Source organism: Dryobates pubescens, chromosome 2 (assembly GCF_014839835.1).
Source record: "Dryobates pubescens isolate bDryPub1 chromosome 2, bDryPub1.pri, whole genome shotgun sequence".
Lineage (NCBI taxonomy): Eukaryota > Metazoa > Chordata > Aves > Piciformes > Picidae > Dryobates > Dryobates pubescens.
Window position 1 is genome coordinate 33,546,263 of NC_071613.1, and position 17,950 is coordinate 33,564,212.

Genomic DNA, 17,950 nt, shown 5'->3' on the forward strand with positions numbered 1-17,950 from the left:
TAACACATTTACTACAGAGTCTTCTCTTTTTCTACACTGACGGAAGTGGTTATGGTAGCGCAACTTCCTAGGGTATACCAGCTCAATGTTCCATTTCATCCTTCCTGTCTTAGTGGAGTTCTGCAGGACTAAGTGCACAGCTCTTATTCGTTTGAGGGAGGAAAACAAACAAACAAAACCACACAGAAAAAAAATAAAAAGCCAAAAATAAAGATGTTGACCTTTTTTCCAACTGAAAGAAAGGGAGTCAATGATTATGTATATCTGACCTGTAAACCTGTCAGCTGTGCCTCTGCAACAGATAAACCACAGCACAACTCAAACTTTGCACTGGGAAAAAGTGTGCCTTCTGCAGTTTGATTCTAGTTACAGTGATTTCACATTCCTTCTCCCTGCAAAATAAAATTAATCTTCTCACTTCTTTCATTTGTGGTATTAATACAATGGATTTTCTTTACAAAAAGATCTTTCCCTTATCACTGCAGCAAAACCCTTAAACTACTCTTCCCTCCTCCCCAACTTCATTTGATCCTGACCTGTGTGACAGGACATCTATCTTGAACTCCTCTACTATCACAAATTAAGAAAGTAATCAAGCATGCTAAGCACACACCAAAACCACAACACACCAACCAGGGGAAAACTACTAACAAGTAATTTTTCTGATTCACAGAAACAAGAAAAAAGACCAGAATTTTTAAAGCATTTACATCTTGAAGATGGAAATATACACTGTTATCACCTCAGTCCACCTGAATTCTGAATCACACTATACCATCTCTGCTATAGAAATAGCCATCTTCCACTGCCTATCAGCATAATCTAGCTCTATTTTTTTTTGGTGGAGCAAAAAAAATAAATCTACAAGCACAAGCCCTTAGCCAACACTGGCTAAAGGCCACTGAGGATGCACCACAGAAATGTCAGCAGCCCTGCTGACCTAAGACAACTTTATCATATATTGATACATCTCATAGAAGAGATCATGCAGTACCAGCAAAATCTGTCACAAGTTAAAATGTCAATAAGATACTGAAATTTTAAGGACTTTATGGCTGCTAACACTCACAGCAGTCTTGACGTGAAATGGCTATCCACAACTCCACCGCACAGCTTTTCAGCTGACAAAAAAAGATGTTGAATGTTGATTACTACAATCTCATTGGTTTTTTCCATTAACAGCAACAGGCAGTCCACATGAATTCATCTCCACACTTCTGCTGAATATAATATCAGAATTACTTACAAGTAAACTTACGCACAGATTTAGAAATCTTTGAATTCTATCCTGCTCTAATTCAAGATACTTGCTTAAATTATTGTGAATTACAACCAAACAGGACTGTAACAGACCTGCTGGACATCTTACAAGGAGTATGTATAAACACATATCTCATATATATGGTAATTACAACTACACTCACTATATATGAGTAGTTAGCAACATCATTAGAATAGTAACATTCATAATCTATAGAAGTTGGGGGTTTTTTTACTTATATATATGTATCTGTCTCACGTGTAGTCCCCATTTAAAGATGTTTGAAACCTTCACATTCTCCATCAGAGGACTACTTAAACTTTATCTGTGTTACTCCTACAGCATCCGCAAGCCTCAGGCCTCTCCAAATCACAAACCTTCTTCCAGTCTACAGGTGAAACATACTGCTGTTATGTCACCACCCCTCACAGAACTGGAACTCCCTTATTTTCATCATATTAACAGATTAAAACCAGAACAATCTTACACAGGACAACAAGCCCAGCTCTCCCAGAGCTCTGTATACCTTTTTCCTACCTGATTCATTGTGCTTGACAAGGAACCAGAACTGTACACAGAAATCTAGGCAGGCTACCTTTAGCGCTTCAAATGCTAAAGCTCCCCTGACGCACAGTAAGATTGTGTCTGGCTATCTCTCCTACCCACATGCCATTAGCAATACATTTAGTCACTGTGAATTAATATGATTTTCTCCTCTTCACCTGACAAATTTCCAATGTTTTTCCAACCAAAAACATTTCCAAAGAAAAATGAAATCATGTTCCTAGTCCATAGCCTCAGTACAATTTATAACTAAAGCCAAGGCAGTTAAACAGGCATCTACTCATGCTGTTGGGAGCTTAGTAATTCCTCATTAGCAAACATGGCATTAGTAGCTGGCATGAGTAGCTAACAGTAATATCCTGTGACTAAGAAAAGGTGATCAAAAGCAAATACCACGCTTAATGAAAGGTAGCGGGAATCATTTCATTTAAGAATCACTTAAGTGAGGTAAGAGAAAAATTACACATCATTTAGTTTGTTTTACCAAGCCTTGCTCCAACCCACAGACTAAAACAGCCCTTGATTAGAATTCATGTACTTCACCTTCTCTCATTTTCTTGTTTTTCCAAGGACTGACTGATCTTGCACACATCTGTTATAACCTGTTCCTAATTTTGCAAGATTGGAGGGGTAGAGGGGTGTGCAAGTTGGCAGAGTTTTTTGGAATGGGAGTCCCTGACAGGTGAGAATGCAAGTGTCACTTTTAATTAAGTTTCAATGATGAAACAGGGTTTATGTACTCTTGGCAACTACTTAACAGTGTTCACACTCAAACTGTAACTGAGCTTTGAGATTAGCATCCATTCACGAAGAAGGGATAGAATAAATACTTCTATCTGACTAAGAGAGAGCTGCCCACAAACCCACATTTTCAGTAGAGGTAAGACAGACCAAAATCCAGTTGGCAATGAACAGGTATCGTACCCCTGAGAATGAAATAATACAATTCCTGCTGTAACAGATACTGGGCAGCATACAGGCATTAGACATACTTGTTTCTCAGGAAGAGAGCTCAGTATGACTTCCATTCCCATAACTTTCCACCTTCAATGAGCATCTAGATAGCAGACGCAGTTTGTTCCCCTTCTAATGCATCAACCTATTTAGAAACTGCATGTGATTTCCGTGGAACAGGCCAAACAGTTAAGTATTAGTTCAACATCGTTCATTTTTATCTGATATAAATATGCAGCCTAATGTGGGAGGCAGACTTCCAAGCTCCCCCACCAAAACTTTGATCTGTTTCATAGAACAAAACTTGCACAAAGACAAACACACGTCTGTCCTATGACGGTTATGGTTCAGCATGTTTAATGTCTTGTCCTCTTACTGCCACACCACTATTCTTACAGATGGACTAATTGACTAAACTTGCCTCTGTGATGTTTAAAGTTTTATTTCAAGAGTACTACCCAGCCATTACCCAGGGCAGCACTCAAATTCTTCATGCTAAAACTCATTAACAGATTATTTCTTTTTAATAGCCGTGATATCTCATACTTAGAGGTACACACCACCATAAAATGCAGTTTCTCTAGCCTGGTTTTGACTCTTAATAGAGATCCTCACTTCTCATGAAAGCCAGGATTCAGAAAGCAATATCAAGGCAGATAGCATCTGGCTCTGCTCTGTCCCCAGATTTGGGCTGCCTGTGCAAGCACTCACTACAGATACAATACAGAACTTTCATACTTATATTCTCTGAAGCATTTCCGCCAAATACCACAGACCAGCTTGAATACTGCGACTGCTCTTGTGTTTTGACCGACTTCTCAGTAACTGGCTTTCTGTCTCTGCACATTCTGACATAACAATAGGAAACTAACAAGCTTCAGGTGCTGCTTTCTTAGTATAACTGAGACCAATGCAAGAGTAATTTCTTTAAAAACAAGATAAAGACCTCTGAAAAGAAGCTCATGGATTTGCATTTCATTCTTTAGGATACCCTGCATCATTCTGTTTACTAGACAGAAGAAAGAACAGGGATATTTATCATTTGTACTCTTTCCCACTGTATTTTTTATGAAATCATACAGAATGATATGCATGATAAGCATGAGTAAAATGGGCCCTCAGAACTACTATTAATTTTACAACGGATACAATTTCTTTCCAGCTTACTTCTCCCATTAACTTTATATGGCTTACAGGTTTGACTTCCTTTGAATTAAAACTAAGTATTTGTGGAAGAGAGATTTATTTAATGACAATACCTTACACAAGACACTCTATTCAACACTACTGGATAGGGTGGGGTCAAGCACTGCCCAGATATAGTCATGAGGAGGCAAAGATCCTGAAGACGTACAAAGGAACCTTACTTTGCTCTCTGAATGTCCCAAATGAAGCTCCTAGTTTTAACCTATATGGCACAAATATTTATGTATTTTTCCCGACTTCCTGGTACCACCTCCCACCTGCATCGCCGGACAGGGCCCATCTTGAACAGCAGCCTCCGCATTACACCAGGCCGGGTACGGCTGGGAGCACAAGCCCGAACGCCTGGGGAGGCAGCCGCAGCCGCACGGGCAGAGCAGGTCGACGATGCCCAGGGAACCCGCCCCAGGCTCCAGCCCGGCGGCGCCTCACTCCACCGGGGCACAGTGGGCACAGCCGACGCGGGACACCGCCGGCGCGGCCCGCGCAGGACACCGCTGTCGCGGCGGAGGCGGGAAGGATTCTTAGCGGGGGCCACTACTTGCTTCCTCCTTTCTCGCCTCGACTCCCCGCAGGCCACCGGGGAGGGAGGGGCAGCACTTCGCTCCCCGGCACGTCCCCGCCGTTCCGCACGGGCGCACGCTGCCTGCGGGCGGCCTGCGGCACGGCAACACCCACGGGCCGCGGCAGGTGCCGCCCCATCCTCCCCCAGGTCCCCCTCTGGCCCCCTCCCCATGGGGCACCCCGCTACTCGTCCCCGATCTCTACTCCCCGCCACCAATGGGCCGCCAGCCACCACGTTGGGGCTGGCGGCCCCGGCCCGCCGTCAGAGGAAGTTTCCCGGCGTTGGGAGGGAGGAGGGTCCCCGCGGGCGGCCCGGGACGGGCCCGGGCGGGGCGCGGGAGCACTTACAGGCGTTTCTCCTGCGGCTGCAGCTGCCGGTGCATGGCCAGGGAGAAGCCGAAGAGGCTGCCCGGCTCTCCGCGCCGGCTGATCACGTTATCTGTGTCCAGGTTGAAGGCGCCGGCCAGCCCTGGCAGGAGGGGCAAGTAGAAGAGGAGCGCGGCCGCCATCTGCTCTTGCCAGCCACGGGAACCTGCTGCGAGCGCCGCCGCTCCCCGCGCTGAGGGCGCTCGTCGTGCCCCGCCGGCTCCGCGCGCCGTGACGGAGCCCAGCCCAGCCCAGCCCAGCCCGCCCCGCCCTCCGCGCGGCCCGGCCCCTGAGCGGCGGCTGCCCGCTGCGGGGGTAGTCAGTGCGGCACAAAATGTCCCCGGTGCCCGGCCCCATTCCCCCGGGAAGGGCAGCGAAGAGAGCTGCTCCGCCCGCCTTCCGCGCCCCCAGCCCCGCCTGCCTGCTTCGCAGGGGAACATAAAGCCGTGCCGTGGGACGGTCCGTGGCCGCAGGTGAGAGTCGGGCTACAGCCCATGGGTCCAGAGACCCTCCACGGGGCACGGAAAGAACGGATACTGGTCTGGGTGATGCTCAGCGGCACGTCAGGGTACTGACGGTGTGTGTACACCTAGCTGACATACGCTAAGGGTGATACAGAGCTATGAACAGCATGGGCATGGACATGCTTCTCTTATATCTCCGTGAGAAAAGGAAAGAAAAAATTCGTTTCTTCTCCAGACTCTTAAGACAGCACATGAAGACAGAGACTCAAAACTTCATGAGTCTCCTCCACTCTCTCCTATCTCTGAAAAGATCTGAGAATCTTACCCCTACGTTTTAATTGTTTGAAAACAATATGTGGTTTCAGATCCTGGATTGTTTTATCTCATGCTTTCACCCATAACTCCCAAAGGGTATTTGCAAGCATACCTTAACACACTTCACCCAAAGAGAGAAATTTATGTCTGTTCATAACAAATTCTTGGGTTAGTGCTCTGGTTTAGGGAGACCTCGTGAGTGCCAAGCAGCATGGCAAATATCAATATACAGGATATTAAGAGAGAAGCTTCTCTCCTCCAGAGAGATTCCAGAGAAAATCAGAAAAGAGCAATCAAGATGCTGCATTCAAATATGTTGATACTCCAAATAACTCCTTCTCTGAGAACAATACTCTGCTCCCATGGAGTTAATCCGGGCTACTTTTTCCAGAGTAATTATTCTAGGACAACTCTGTATAGACAAGTCTTTGGCTCAAGTCCAAAACACCCTTGATCAAAAGAGACGAGAAAACATACTAGAAATGTGCATCCAATGTGGCAACAAAACATTTTGTTAAACTAAGCTCCTAGATATTTATTGTTAATGGAGTCCTTCCATGCTTGCTCTTCATGCCCAAATTAATTCAAAGTCTTAATCACTTCACAGTCACTGCCACAGCAGAAAACTGTACTGGCATAAACACTGCCCTACAGTTTCATTAAAGGACCCATAAGAGGGAAATATCCCAGACTAATTACAAGTAGGTTTACTACAATCCACATATTTCACAGTAGTTAGTAGAGATGTGAAAACGAGTCTTAAAATAGCATTCAAAGTCTGTACTGAAGGTGTAGCAGTTTGGCCTTTGGGACCATTTAAACTTGTGTGCTTGTAACTGCTCTTACAGTAACTATAGTTACTTTTTAAGTAGTGCTTGTACTCAGTAACTTCTGTAAGGATTCACAAAAATACTTTCATCCAATGCCATGTGAATGATGCCAGCACATTAGGTTCATTTGATTTCTCTTCCCTCTCCCTCCCTCTAACCAGCACTGCCTGGGCATGTTGTACCTGTTTGTTGTTATCCACAGAGGTTGCCGAGGGGAGACAGGGTTTTTCATCTCCAGATGCAGTAACAAGCATTCCAAGACACAGTTATATTAAAATCTGTCTCAAGTGACCGCAGCAGGAACAACAAAAATAGACCATATGTAGGGTGGAGCAGAACAGCACACAAACAGCTCAGAGTCACCTTGGATGGTCTCTCATGATTTTGTACTATTTTCATTTGCCCTAGATAAGGAGAGGAAAAAAAGTTTTTTAAAAAGTCAGTTTCCTTCCTTTGCTCTTCTTCCAAAATAAACATGCTGTGGGTTATCTATAACTAACATGGACTTCAGGAATTCCTTTTTTGTACCCCCTGCATAAAGCGGGACCAAGATTAGGTCTGATGGCCAATTAACACTCTGCTATGCATAATAACGCGGTGATTCTAAGAAAGCCAAAAGCCAGATGAAAGCTGTCTCTCCATTTTGTAACAAACACTCTGCTGTTGCCAGTTTTCAAGCTGTCTGCATATTAATGGTGTGTTGATACTCAGCCAAGGGGCTACAAGGTGTTTGCCTGCTTTGTCTAGGTATTGAGCAAGCCTTACTGCCAGCAATACTTTCCTCTACACAACCCTGTAGTTAATTACAAAAGGAGCAAAATAAAATTAAATCAGTTCTGGAAAACAGAAGAGGCAGAATGGAAAAACTAGAGCTTGACAAGACATTTTAACCTTTCCCTAGAAGGAAGGCAAGGCATAACAATGCTTTACATTTCTGAACTTTTACCTTTCACATAAGCAAAATATACTACATTCAAAAATACACTAGTGGATACTCAGCTTTTCTGCTTTAATGCAAGACATCAAATGGTCCTAAAAAGCCAAAACATGTAAATATCCCCTTCCCATTTCATTAACCAAGAAAAAAACAAACCCAAACCCAAACCAAACCAACAAACAAAAGCACACAAAAAACCACCAAAACACACCACAAACCTTATTTCAGAACTGAGGTAATTCCAGATGAAAAAATTATAATGGTAAAAAAGGTTGGGTTCACTGTGCAAGTTCTTAAGCTCTATGGTTGTTTCAGTTCAGAAACATAATCTACTTTTAAGTGTCAGTAGCCTGAATCAGCCTTCTGAATGAATAGAATAGAATAAACCAGGTTGGAAGAGACCTTCAAGATCATCGTGTCCAACCTATCATCCAACACCACCTAATCAACTAAACCATGCAACCAAGCACCCTGTCAAGTCTCCCCCTAAACACCTCCAATGGTGGTGACTCCACCACCTCCCCAGGCAGCACATTCCAATGGGCAATCACGCTCTCTGTGTAGAACTTGTTCCCAATATACAGTCTGAACCTCCTGAAGGCAGTACCACTTTTAGAACTGCATAGTCTCCAAATTATTTACATTTGTTGAAAGGATACATCTCAACAGCTACAAACAGCTGAATTTTTATGCAGCAAGGCTATATTTTGCCAGCACATCCTCCATGGCTGTCCTTGGTTCTTTGTTAACAATGTCCTTAAGACTAGCAAACAGCAGCACAGGAGATAAGGGTGCTTGCAGTAGTAGGGGGGACAAACTGCTCAACACCATGTAAGCAAAATGTTTTGCTCTGAACAGTCGAGATACTAGAGCATTAAAATAGTTATATTCTGCATTATACAGAACTGACAGTCGTTTTATCATTTATAACTCAGTGAAGAATGTCTTGATCTTTCTTTCTTTAGTAATCTTTTCAGAAAGATTCCCAAGATGCAACTTTTTTTACTTCTTGCTGTATTTAAATCAGATTAACTACAGTTCCAGAGGAAGCTGTTGGAATGTTCTTATAGCTTTTTTCTCTTTGATGAGAGAGAATGCCTTCAATGTGCCATTTCTGTGTAATATACAAAGTATTGCACAAATAAAAATATTATTTCAAATAATTATTTCAGTCCAGACTCAGAATTTTGGCAAACACTGTGACCAGTGTTATGTAGCAGTTCATTAAGTCTTTTTACATCAAGAGAATATTTTTCCACCCAAGTTGTCAGGTACATTCCTCAAGTAATTTCAGAAAGAGCAGCCTGAACTGTTTGAAGAGTAAACATCTTTGTAAACATTCTTGGAGGCACTTTACGAGTGTAGCTAGGCAATGATCAGAGAAATCCTGGTGACAAATAGAAACTAAACACTCATAATTTGGATTGTTGTGGAAGGAATTAAGGATGTTCCTTCAAAATTACTGATAACTAAGGCATAGAATTCTAGTCACTTTGAACATATCCCTGTGTTTTAGTTCATCAGTTACATACCAAGAGGGAATCTTACTGAGTGGTGTAAGAGCAGTCTTAGTCCTTCATTATTGTGGTAGGTTGAGAGAAGGCCTAGCTCTCCCTCCCCCACAGAGAAAGAAAACCACAGCTAGACTCAGTCAGAGAAGCAGACTATATTTACAAGCACATATAGAAAGCAGGTTATATATAACACAATGTATACAGGTATTTACAATATATATAAATATACAGCAAAGAAAAAACAAATAACAAAATTCCCTCCTTGGGGAGGAGGGTTTCCCTCCCTGTAACCTCCTCTCTCCCCCCCTACCTCCCTTTTTTCCCAAAAAGGGGCTAGAGAGAGAAAGAAAGGCAAGTTATTAAGGAGAAGAATTGTTATTAAGCTTCAAAAGCACATGAAGGATTAATTTTGCTTATCTCAAGGTCAGCTCCAGCTAGTTTGCTGAGAAGCAAGCAGGCAGGCAGAACAGGCTGAAACCCAAACTGAGAAAAAATTCCAACTGCCCTACAACTTAAAGTTGCATTCTGCCCGTCTACCAATGAAATTCATTTAGAATATGAGAGTGTTTTCATTCTGGTACCAAAACATTCAGCCAGAGTGTTCCCAACACTGTCGCTCTCTTAAAGGCACAGCCTCAAACGGTCACAATTATGCACATCATCGACCCCTTTGCAGCCATGCATACTCCTTGATGTACAACACTGTCTTCCACATGAAACTTTGCCTGTCTTGTACCATTGTTCACCAGGGCAGAGAGACATAACAGCTGATATCAGATGCAAACTTCTGGGCAATTCTAGCCAACTCTCCCTCAATGTCTGTCTACATGTGCATCTTCCAGCCAGTTTGGACCAAAGAAGCCAACCATTGCTCACAGGCTAGCAGAGAACATTTAAAAAGCAAGTAAGGTATATGTCTTGGGTAGGTGCTACCAGGGAACAGGGGAAGAAGAGCAATTTACAAGCAAGATATTCATAGGATCTTGCTGGAGAGTCTCCACAGGAACCCAGAAATCAACATGAACCTTCATGGGACATGTTTTAACTCCATCCAGAGTGAAAAATAGCATTATTCAGGACACAATACTTTTTTTCTCTTAGCTCACACAGACTCTAACTAAAGAGTCTTTGACCATTACACAAAGCACAACTCTGCACAACCTTGATAACACTTAGCTTCCAAGAACTGTACTGGGTGCTGCACATACAGAACCTGGCTCTGGGACAGAGTCTGCAAAGCACAAGACCAGGAATTACAGTTACTTGAGGAATTTGGTCTCTAGGTCACTATCTAGCGAAAGCACACCATAGCACAGCTGAGACCCTCCCAGCTCCCCTTGCAGCAAACTAGGAGAAGCAGCTGCTTGGTCATTACCATACTTGTTACACCTGCTCCTCCCATCAGGCCAGGGATCAGACCCAGCTGTGAGTGCAGCCTATTGGCTGTTTGGCTTCCATGGAGGAGGTAAAGCCCAGCCAGTTTGCAGAGAGATTTCCAGTGATTGACAAGAACTACACACAGAAATCCAACCTCTTTTCTTGAAACAAATGCATGTGCCAACCAAAACATCTGGCACTGATTCAACAGGACATGCTTAAACATAGCTTTCTGACCACTGCAGATAAAGCCAGCAGAGACTACTTCTCTGGTTAAAGTCCAAAGCTCAGCAGCCTCAGAAGGATGCTTCCTTTAGTTTCTTTACTTCTTCTCCATTAATATAAGTATTTTTTTTCTTTTTTACTTAAAATAAATCTAACAAATGTGTTCACTTTCATCTTTAGAGTAATGTCTTGATTTTGGAAGAATGAGCCCCAGTCATCTTTACTTTGTTTGAATCCCTATCTTAAAATACTTATTTTCTGGACAATACATAGTTTTAATTTATCTTAGTCTTTTGAATCAATCCATAATGAACAAGTCCAATCTTTTATTATATTAAGTCTCGCTTGGCAACATGCTTGCTAACAATGATGAAAATGTTAATTATGTAAAGGCTGAAAAAAGCCAAACCAAACCAAAACAAAAAACACAACTTAAATTTAGTCTGTAAAGGACCAGTCCACTCAGGATCTGAGCTACCATCTGAAGGAAAATCAGGTTGTTCTCTCACCTTGCATTGCCTGGATGTGAGCAGCAGGTATGTGGAGGCTGAGGACACATTGTAGTTCCCATAAGCTCCCTGCTGAGCAATGCAGCCTTTAGTTTCTGGAGCTTCCTAAGTTATTATACAGAAACAAAGGATTCTTTTATATTTATGTCAATCTACCTGCACTGCTATTTTACATGCAAAGCCTATTGGGTACTTTCACTTTCTCATTCAGTTAAAAAAAAAATTAAATTTAAGAAAATCAACAAAGAAAATCTCTTATCCAATAAATAATTTGTTTTAAACCCACTTCTTTATCTAACCACTAACCGTTTACATCCACCAAAGGAAGAAGACTTGTCTACATCAGCAGTATTTTCCAGTTAGCTGCTTGTGTTTAATTATTAAACAACTACATTAAGCTTAACAGGAAGAAGAGTTTTTTATTATTATTCCAGAATAACATTGCTCATATATGAGCTAATCAAGAACAATTTCATGTTTAAACACGTGCTGTATTCATACAGAGAAAAAAGGGGAAAAAAGTTCCTGTGCAATTCCAATTTTATTCAATGAAAAGATTCATTGCATGATGCTGCCATGACCAGGCAGGTTTAGTGAGTGAATTGCACATCTAATCAGTTTTGCAAACCGTTTTATAAAAGCTGCTGTGTTGGCTTTGCTGACTTCAAGGGATTTGTTCTTTTGTTCATTTGCTGCAAACCACTAAAATTTGGGACAAGGAAGGCAAGGTCATTAATTATGAAAGTACAGATTTTTATATTTTATTGGGAGGGTTTCGAGTGCAGTTTTGATTTTTGTATTCCTGGTGTATTTTGTCTTCTCACTACTTTTGCCCCATCTTTCTATACACCTAATTTTCAAGTGTCCTTCCTAGAAAAAGACAAAATTATTTCTGCCTTGGAGGCAATCAAGATTTAAAGCACTGAGTTTTAAATATTTCCACATTTCTATACACTGTAATTATTCTGTTTATTTTCATTTGCTTGGTCATTCTTTCCAGATTAATTCTGTCAAGAGAAATTGTCTTTCTAAAGTTCTAAAAAAAGGTTTTGAGCTTTTGTGTAGTATTCACATTTAAGCAAGACCAGGCTTATTTTATGTGCTAAGAGTATTCTAAACTACCCATTTTAATAATTATTTGTACTTTCTTCAACTGTGATTAACATACCCTATGTGGGTGTGCTGGGAAGTGTCTGCCTTATTTATTTACTTGCCTCTTAATCCAGCAGTCTCAAAGAAAACATCCCAAACCTATCCAAGCTCATTCCATATATCTGGGAACATGAACAACTGAGGAAAGTAAGATGATACAGTCATAGAGAGGCGTTCTCAGTTTTCACTAGGGCTGTACCTTTCCTATCACTTATTGCATGACATGCATACATCACTTTTTTTTGTTAGTGGGTGTGTGTTTTAGCACATATCAGACAAACAGTATGTTTCCCATAGCAAGTGAACCCCTGTGAGTTTCTGAATACAGTGTGTGAAATGCATGAATCAGTTCCTATTAGTTAACTTTTTCTAAAGTCTATCAGCATCTCCAAGGATCAAGGTCCACTTTTAAGCAATTCAGGAACCTAGCTGGCAGTTAGATCAACACATGATTATTTGCTTCTTGAGTGCAAGTAAGTTACACTGACCCATTTTCCTGTGCATCTGTTCCTAACATTAATCAAATAAAATGCAGTCATTCTACAGTAATGATGTGTTTTCCATGCAGAACATAAAGGACTATCTCAAAGCATTTTCATTCTTCCCCTGTGAGGTATAATGATATTATAATCTCCATTTCCAAGTGGAAAAGATTGATGGTGTATTTAAGGGCAAGAGAGTGCCCCACTATCACAGAGGAAAGCTTCAGCAAAACCAACAGCCAGATCTGGTTTCTGCATTCTCCCTCCTCCTGGGCCTTGTTGTAAAAGTCCCATCTAAATCTGAAAATTCACAAGTTTGCTTCTGCACAATTATCAGCTGCTGAGCTGAATATATGGACATTTGGCTGACTGTCCCCATCTTTTGAGTTAACATATTGTGAGAGTAAAAAGTATTCTTCATTGTAGGTAAGCACTAATGTCCCTCATGATTCTTTATGACTCCATTTCTGGGAATTTTTGCAGTACAGTGTGGGTTGCAGCTGTACTTACCAGAGAATAAGTGTTCAGTGTCAAAAATTTTCTTCTGTTCCACTTCATCACTTCATTTTCACATGATAATAAAGACTCCAGGAGTTCTTTCCATTCCACTCCAACCTTCAACATGCCAGCTTTCAAGCCCTTTACTGTCACTCCTGGAATCAACTGACCATTGTCGGCAGAAGGGAATGGTTGTTGTATTTGTGGAAATACAACTACCAGATCCACCGGTTGTGCAGCAGCTAGAAAAGAAATCTGAGCAGAGGAGTGTTCTGCAGACAATAAACAACAATCAACAGATGTTACAAGCACTTGCTGACCAGCTGCACATGGCAGGGCAAGGGCAATCAGCATGTAGCAGGATCAGGTCGTGGTACAAGCCTGTGCCTGCAGCAGTGACTGGAAGCCCTTCAGATCCTGTGTTCCAAGTTTATTCCAGCCTCAGGATGCCAAAATAACAGCTGCTTTGGGAAGGAAGAATCAGGGTATCAATCTTACAGGGAAAGTTTGCATGACTCAACAATCTGATATCAGAAAAGAAAGCTTTTACAAGAGGTAGTCAGTTTGTAGATATATGGAACCATTAACCACAGCCTGCATGCAGAAACACAAGTGTAGATAAAGCATAGGAATTAATATTTAAGCCAATTAAGAAGGCTTCCCTAGATGGGTAGGTAACAGACTGGCCCTATCTAAAAGCCAAAATATTGTGGTGAAGGAGGAGCACAAAAATACTCTGTTGTAGATAATAACATTTAAAGAACATTTAAAATAGTAATCATATAGTATTATGTAGTGTTGCCACATTGCTTAGCAGCAGTTCTACTTCATCTCAATGTTATGTACATGAACAGTATTGTCAGGTGCATAGTCTTATTCAAATTTTCTTTTCATTGTAATGGAAAACATATTTGTGATTTACTTCAAGTTTATGATAGGGAATGCTGCATAGTTTCAGTGTATTCATAGGGTTATTTTGTAATTCTTGCTGCATGTGCATAATCATAAAGGGATCTGCTACCTTCAACTACAACATCCTGCTCCCTGACTACACTTGGTCTGTTGCTATTTGAGGTAAAAAGCAGAAAAGCAAGTGGCATGCCACAGTCCACTGGGAGAGTTATTTTAATGAACATTTGATTTTAGAATACTTGAGTTCTTTCATCTTTTGTGGATAACATCACACAATGTATTGAAATAACTTGAGTACCTAAAACCAGTCCAGCCATGGCAATAGATATATATGTCTATACAGGCGCTGCGGTAAGCCTGCATTCCAGTACCTAAAGCTAGGTCATGAAGGCATGTTAAGTATCTCCACAGACCTGCCTACTGTGAATCCTTTAGAAGCTTTTCCTTGCTTTGCTGGCCCCAGGTGCCTTTTCCTAACGGGCATGGGAACACAATGTCAGCTGCAGATTGCTGGTGTGCCCCAGACAGTGTGGGACTGCACTCTGCAGAAAAAGAGCAGTTCTGACAAGGCTCCCACATCTCTTTCTGCATTTCCTGACATTTTCTTTATCAAACATTTCCTCATCCTTTATGGACCATCTGAATAATCTTTATTCCTGCAGAATGTGTACACCTTGGCTTTGCATAGATCCACATTATAATGCTCTTAACGCATTTGTAAATGTTGACTTTAAAGGCACACTGATTTGGGGTGAGGGTGGGGGGGAAGTATCAAGCTTCTCTTTTATTTTGTCATCACAAACCACAAGATTTTCAGTTCTTAGTATAAATAATGTTTGACTATGGCTAACATGTGGTAAATACCTAGTGAGATTTCTCTTATTTTTCATTATTAGTAGTAATTCAGCAGCAGATTTAGTACCTTACAAGACAAGTTTCAACAAAACTGCATCGTATTTTTTTCTGTGTTTGGTAAATGAAGGCTAGAACATATGGAGGATGCATGTGGGCATAATCAATTCACAAGATAAGGAAGCTGTTAGAAATTCCTGTTGCACCATTCCTTATTTTTATCCAAAAGATCAAGATCCATTTAGAAAGAGGAGGCATGGCCTGTTTCTTGATCAAGCCCTAAAAGAGAGAGACTGCATTTACCTTTACCACAAATAACCTTCTTTGGGGATTTTCCCAGCACGGAAATGTTCAAGGCGTAGCCACAGCTGGGCAGGTCTCATAAATAGCTTCATTGGCAACACAGTTCCAGAGATGAAGTGGCAGAAGGCATTGCAATGTTTTAGGAACTCACAAATGGATTCTTGGCCTCCTCCAAATCTTGCAATCTGTAAAGATCAAAGTTAAAGCTGTTGTGTTCAAGAGACAGGGCAGATACTTTTATTAATGGACCAGTGCTAGGAAAATTCTCAACAGGACCCTGGCAGAATTACACCCACTGCAATTCCCCTCCTTCCCCAAAAATTATAATCATAGTATTATAATTCTAATTTTATTAAATAACAATCACAGTGATTCATTAAAAAAAAAAGTTCAGCTAGCCCAATATTGTGCCTTAAAGTTATCATTAGTGACCACCTCAAAGCATGTGTGATAGAGAGTACACCTGCTCTTACTCTTTCCTGCCGATACCCTGTAGACTATGGACTTTTTGTTCATGGGTTCATTCAGACCATTGTATTTTTTGACAGTTTTTTATTTATATAATCTAATTTAGATTTATATTATTGGCCTCTACAGCAACTATGAAAACAAGATATGCAATTAAATTCTGCACTGTGTGAAAAGGGACTTTTCTGCTTCAAACTCTCCTGCCCAAAAAACTTCACTGCATTATATGATCATAAGTATATGAACACCCCTTAGTCATCTTTTCACTTCAATCATCTGTTTTCACACAGAAGATTCCTTGTCCAAATCATATCTCAAATAGAAATCATTATACATTTTTAAACACTTTGGGCATTCTTTGTACTTTTATCATTTCACTATATGCCCTTTGAGATAGAATTGCCAGAGCACCACCCAACATTCAAGATGCAAAGACATGGACTTGCAGCAGTAGCAGTATTATACACTCTGCTTCATATGGTATCCCATTTGTAATCCCTAATTTTCTAATTCTATTTTTGACTGCTACTAAACACGGAGATGACAGTGAACATACCACAGGAAGACCAAGATCTGGAGTGGAACAAATTAATTCAAAGTCTATGTTTTAATTCCAGCATATTTCTTTGTCCAGTACAGACCTTAGTCTAGCTATTTTATTTCTCAGTCATTTATATAGCAAAACTTTTCTTTAGAGCTTGCTTTCACTTTGACGCATAAATAATTTTATAGAGTCAAACCCAACATCGCTTCTTATGTCTTTAAACACAGCAAACAGCATACATCACTCCGGAATCTCTCTTTGTGAAAAATACACAGTCCTCCCATTTTCTTTCTTTTCCTCAGCCAGCTCTTAATCTATAAAAGGATCTTCTCTTTATTGCACATCAGTTTAAGTTCTCAAGGGCTCAAAGCAACTGGAAAATCCAAGGAGGTTGTGACAACTGTCTTGTCTTTTTTATCTACAGGCTCCTTGCTTGTGTGAAAGAATTCCAAGAGGTGTGATGTGTCTTTGCAAACTCCGTATTTTCCATGTATTCACTAATACTGTTCTCATTACAATTCCTGTCACATTCCTGTATTAGCAGTCAGCTTAATTTCTGTAATTCTTCCAAACACCCTATTTCAAACTGTTCTCAAATTTGTTCATTACTCTGGTACCATGATGATAAATGACAGTCAAAACTCCATGTTGGTGGAGTGCAGCAATTTTATGCCTTCACTCCTTTAAATCTCAGAACAGTAAATCCATATAAAGCTCACAATTAAGAATGCACTGAGTCAACCAATGATGCACTAAGCAAACATGATGAACACACACAAAAACCTTTGCTTCCATGCTCACTTACGTGCTGTTGGAACATGTGCAATTGCCAAAGCAGAGCCTAAAAATTTCAGTGTGACCTTGAGAACTGAAGAAGCACTACAAACATAAATGTTTTATCTGCCCTTGAGAAGGTTAGATACCTTCTTCCCTCCCTCTCCAAATTACTATCCAGGCTCTAAGTCTCCCTGTTATGAATAATGCCAACTGCACCTACTCTTTGGAAGCAGACTGTTGGTAGCAACTGCCTTACTGTTAGAATTCAACTGGCAGCATCTAAATCCTCTTAGAAGGCAAGAATCCATGAAAATCCCTTTAATTTCCTTTGGACCCTGCTCATCTTGCAGCAATGACATCTGTAAAAAGGAATTATTTTTCAAACAACACCAATTTTTTTTAATTCTCCATAGTTTCTCATAGCTCAGCACAACTTTCTTCTCATCTTCTGTTTTATGCTAAGAACTTGGGCTATCCCTGTGCAGTTGTTATTAACATAGCACTTAAAAATATTTTATGAAGAGACATGCATGACTACACTGAGCCAACACCTAAATATTTGTGTGCCTTGTCTCCACATGCCTTCATTGGAGAGATGTAACCTCAGGCCTTATTTATATGAGTGCATATTCATAGCTATAAAATTCTTGGCAGTTCTACATTATCATACTTGCAAACGCACAGACAATTACAGATTCCTCACTGAGCAATAACCTTCCAATGGATCAGCTCTGTCACCACAGTAGAAGAGGGTTGTCAGCACATACTGTGAATCTCTGCATAGGTAGGGCTCTATGCTTCTTCTGAGACAAGGCAGGAATTTCCCTTACACCAAAAAACATGGTAGCTAACTGTTGAAGTTCCACTGTGTTGTTACCT

The 17,950-nt window shown here is 41.0% G+C and overlaps 1 protein-coding gene across 3 annotated transcripts in view; it reads right to left on the reverse strand.

Moving 5' to 3' along the window:
• ITGA6 (integrin subunit alpha 6) overlaps positions 1 to 5,133 on the reverse strand; it is a 46,751-nt gene extending 41,618 nt beyond the window's left edge. For all 3 annotated transcript variants that reach the window (XM_054174491.1, XM_054174507.1, XM_054174500.1), the window contains exon 1: positions 4,895 to 5,133. In XM_054174491.1, coding sequence (XP_054030466.1) covers positions 4,895 to 5,055 — 161 coding nt within the window. In that variant the 5' untranslated portion in view covers positions 5,056 to 5,133. The remainder of the gene's footprint in view (positions 1 to 4,894) is intronic.
• Positions 5,134 to 17,950: the final 12,817 nt, after the last annotated feature.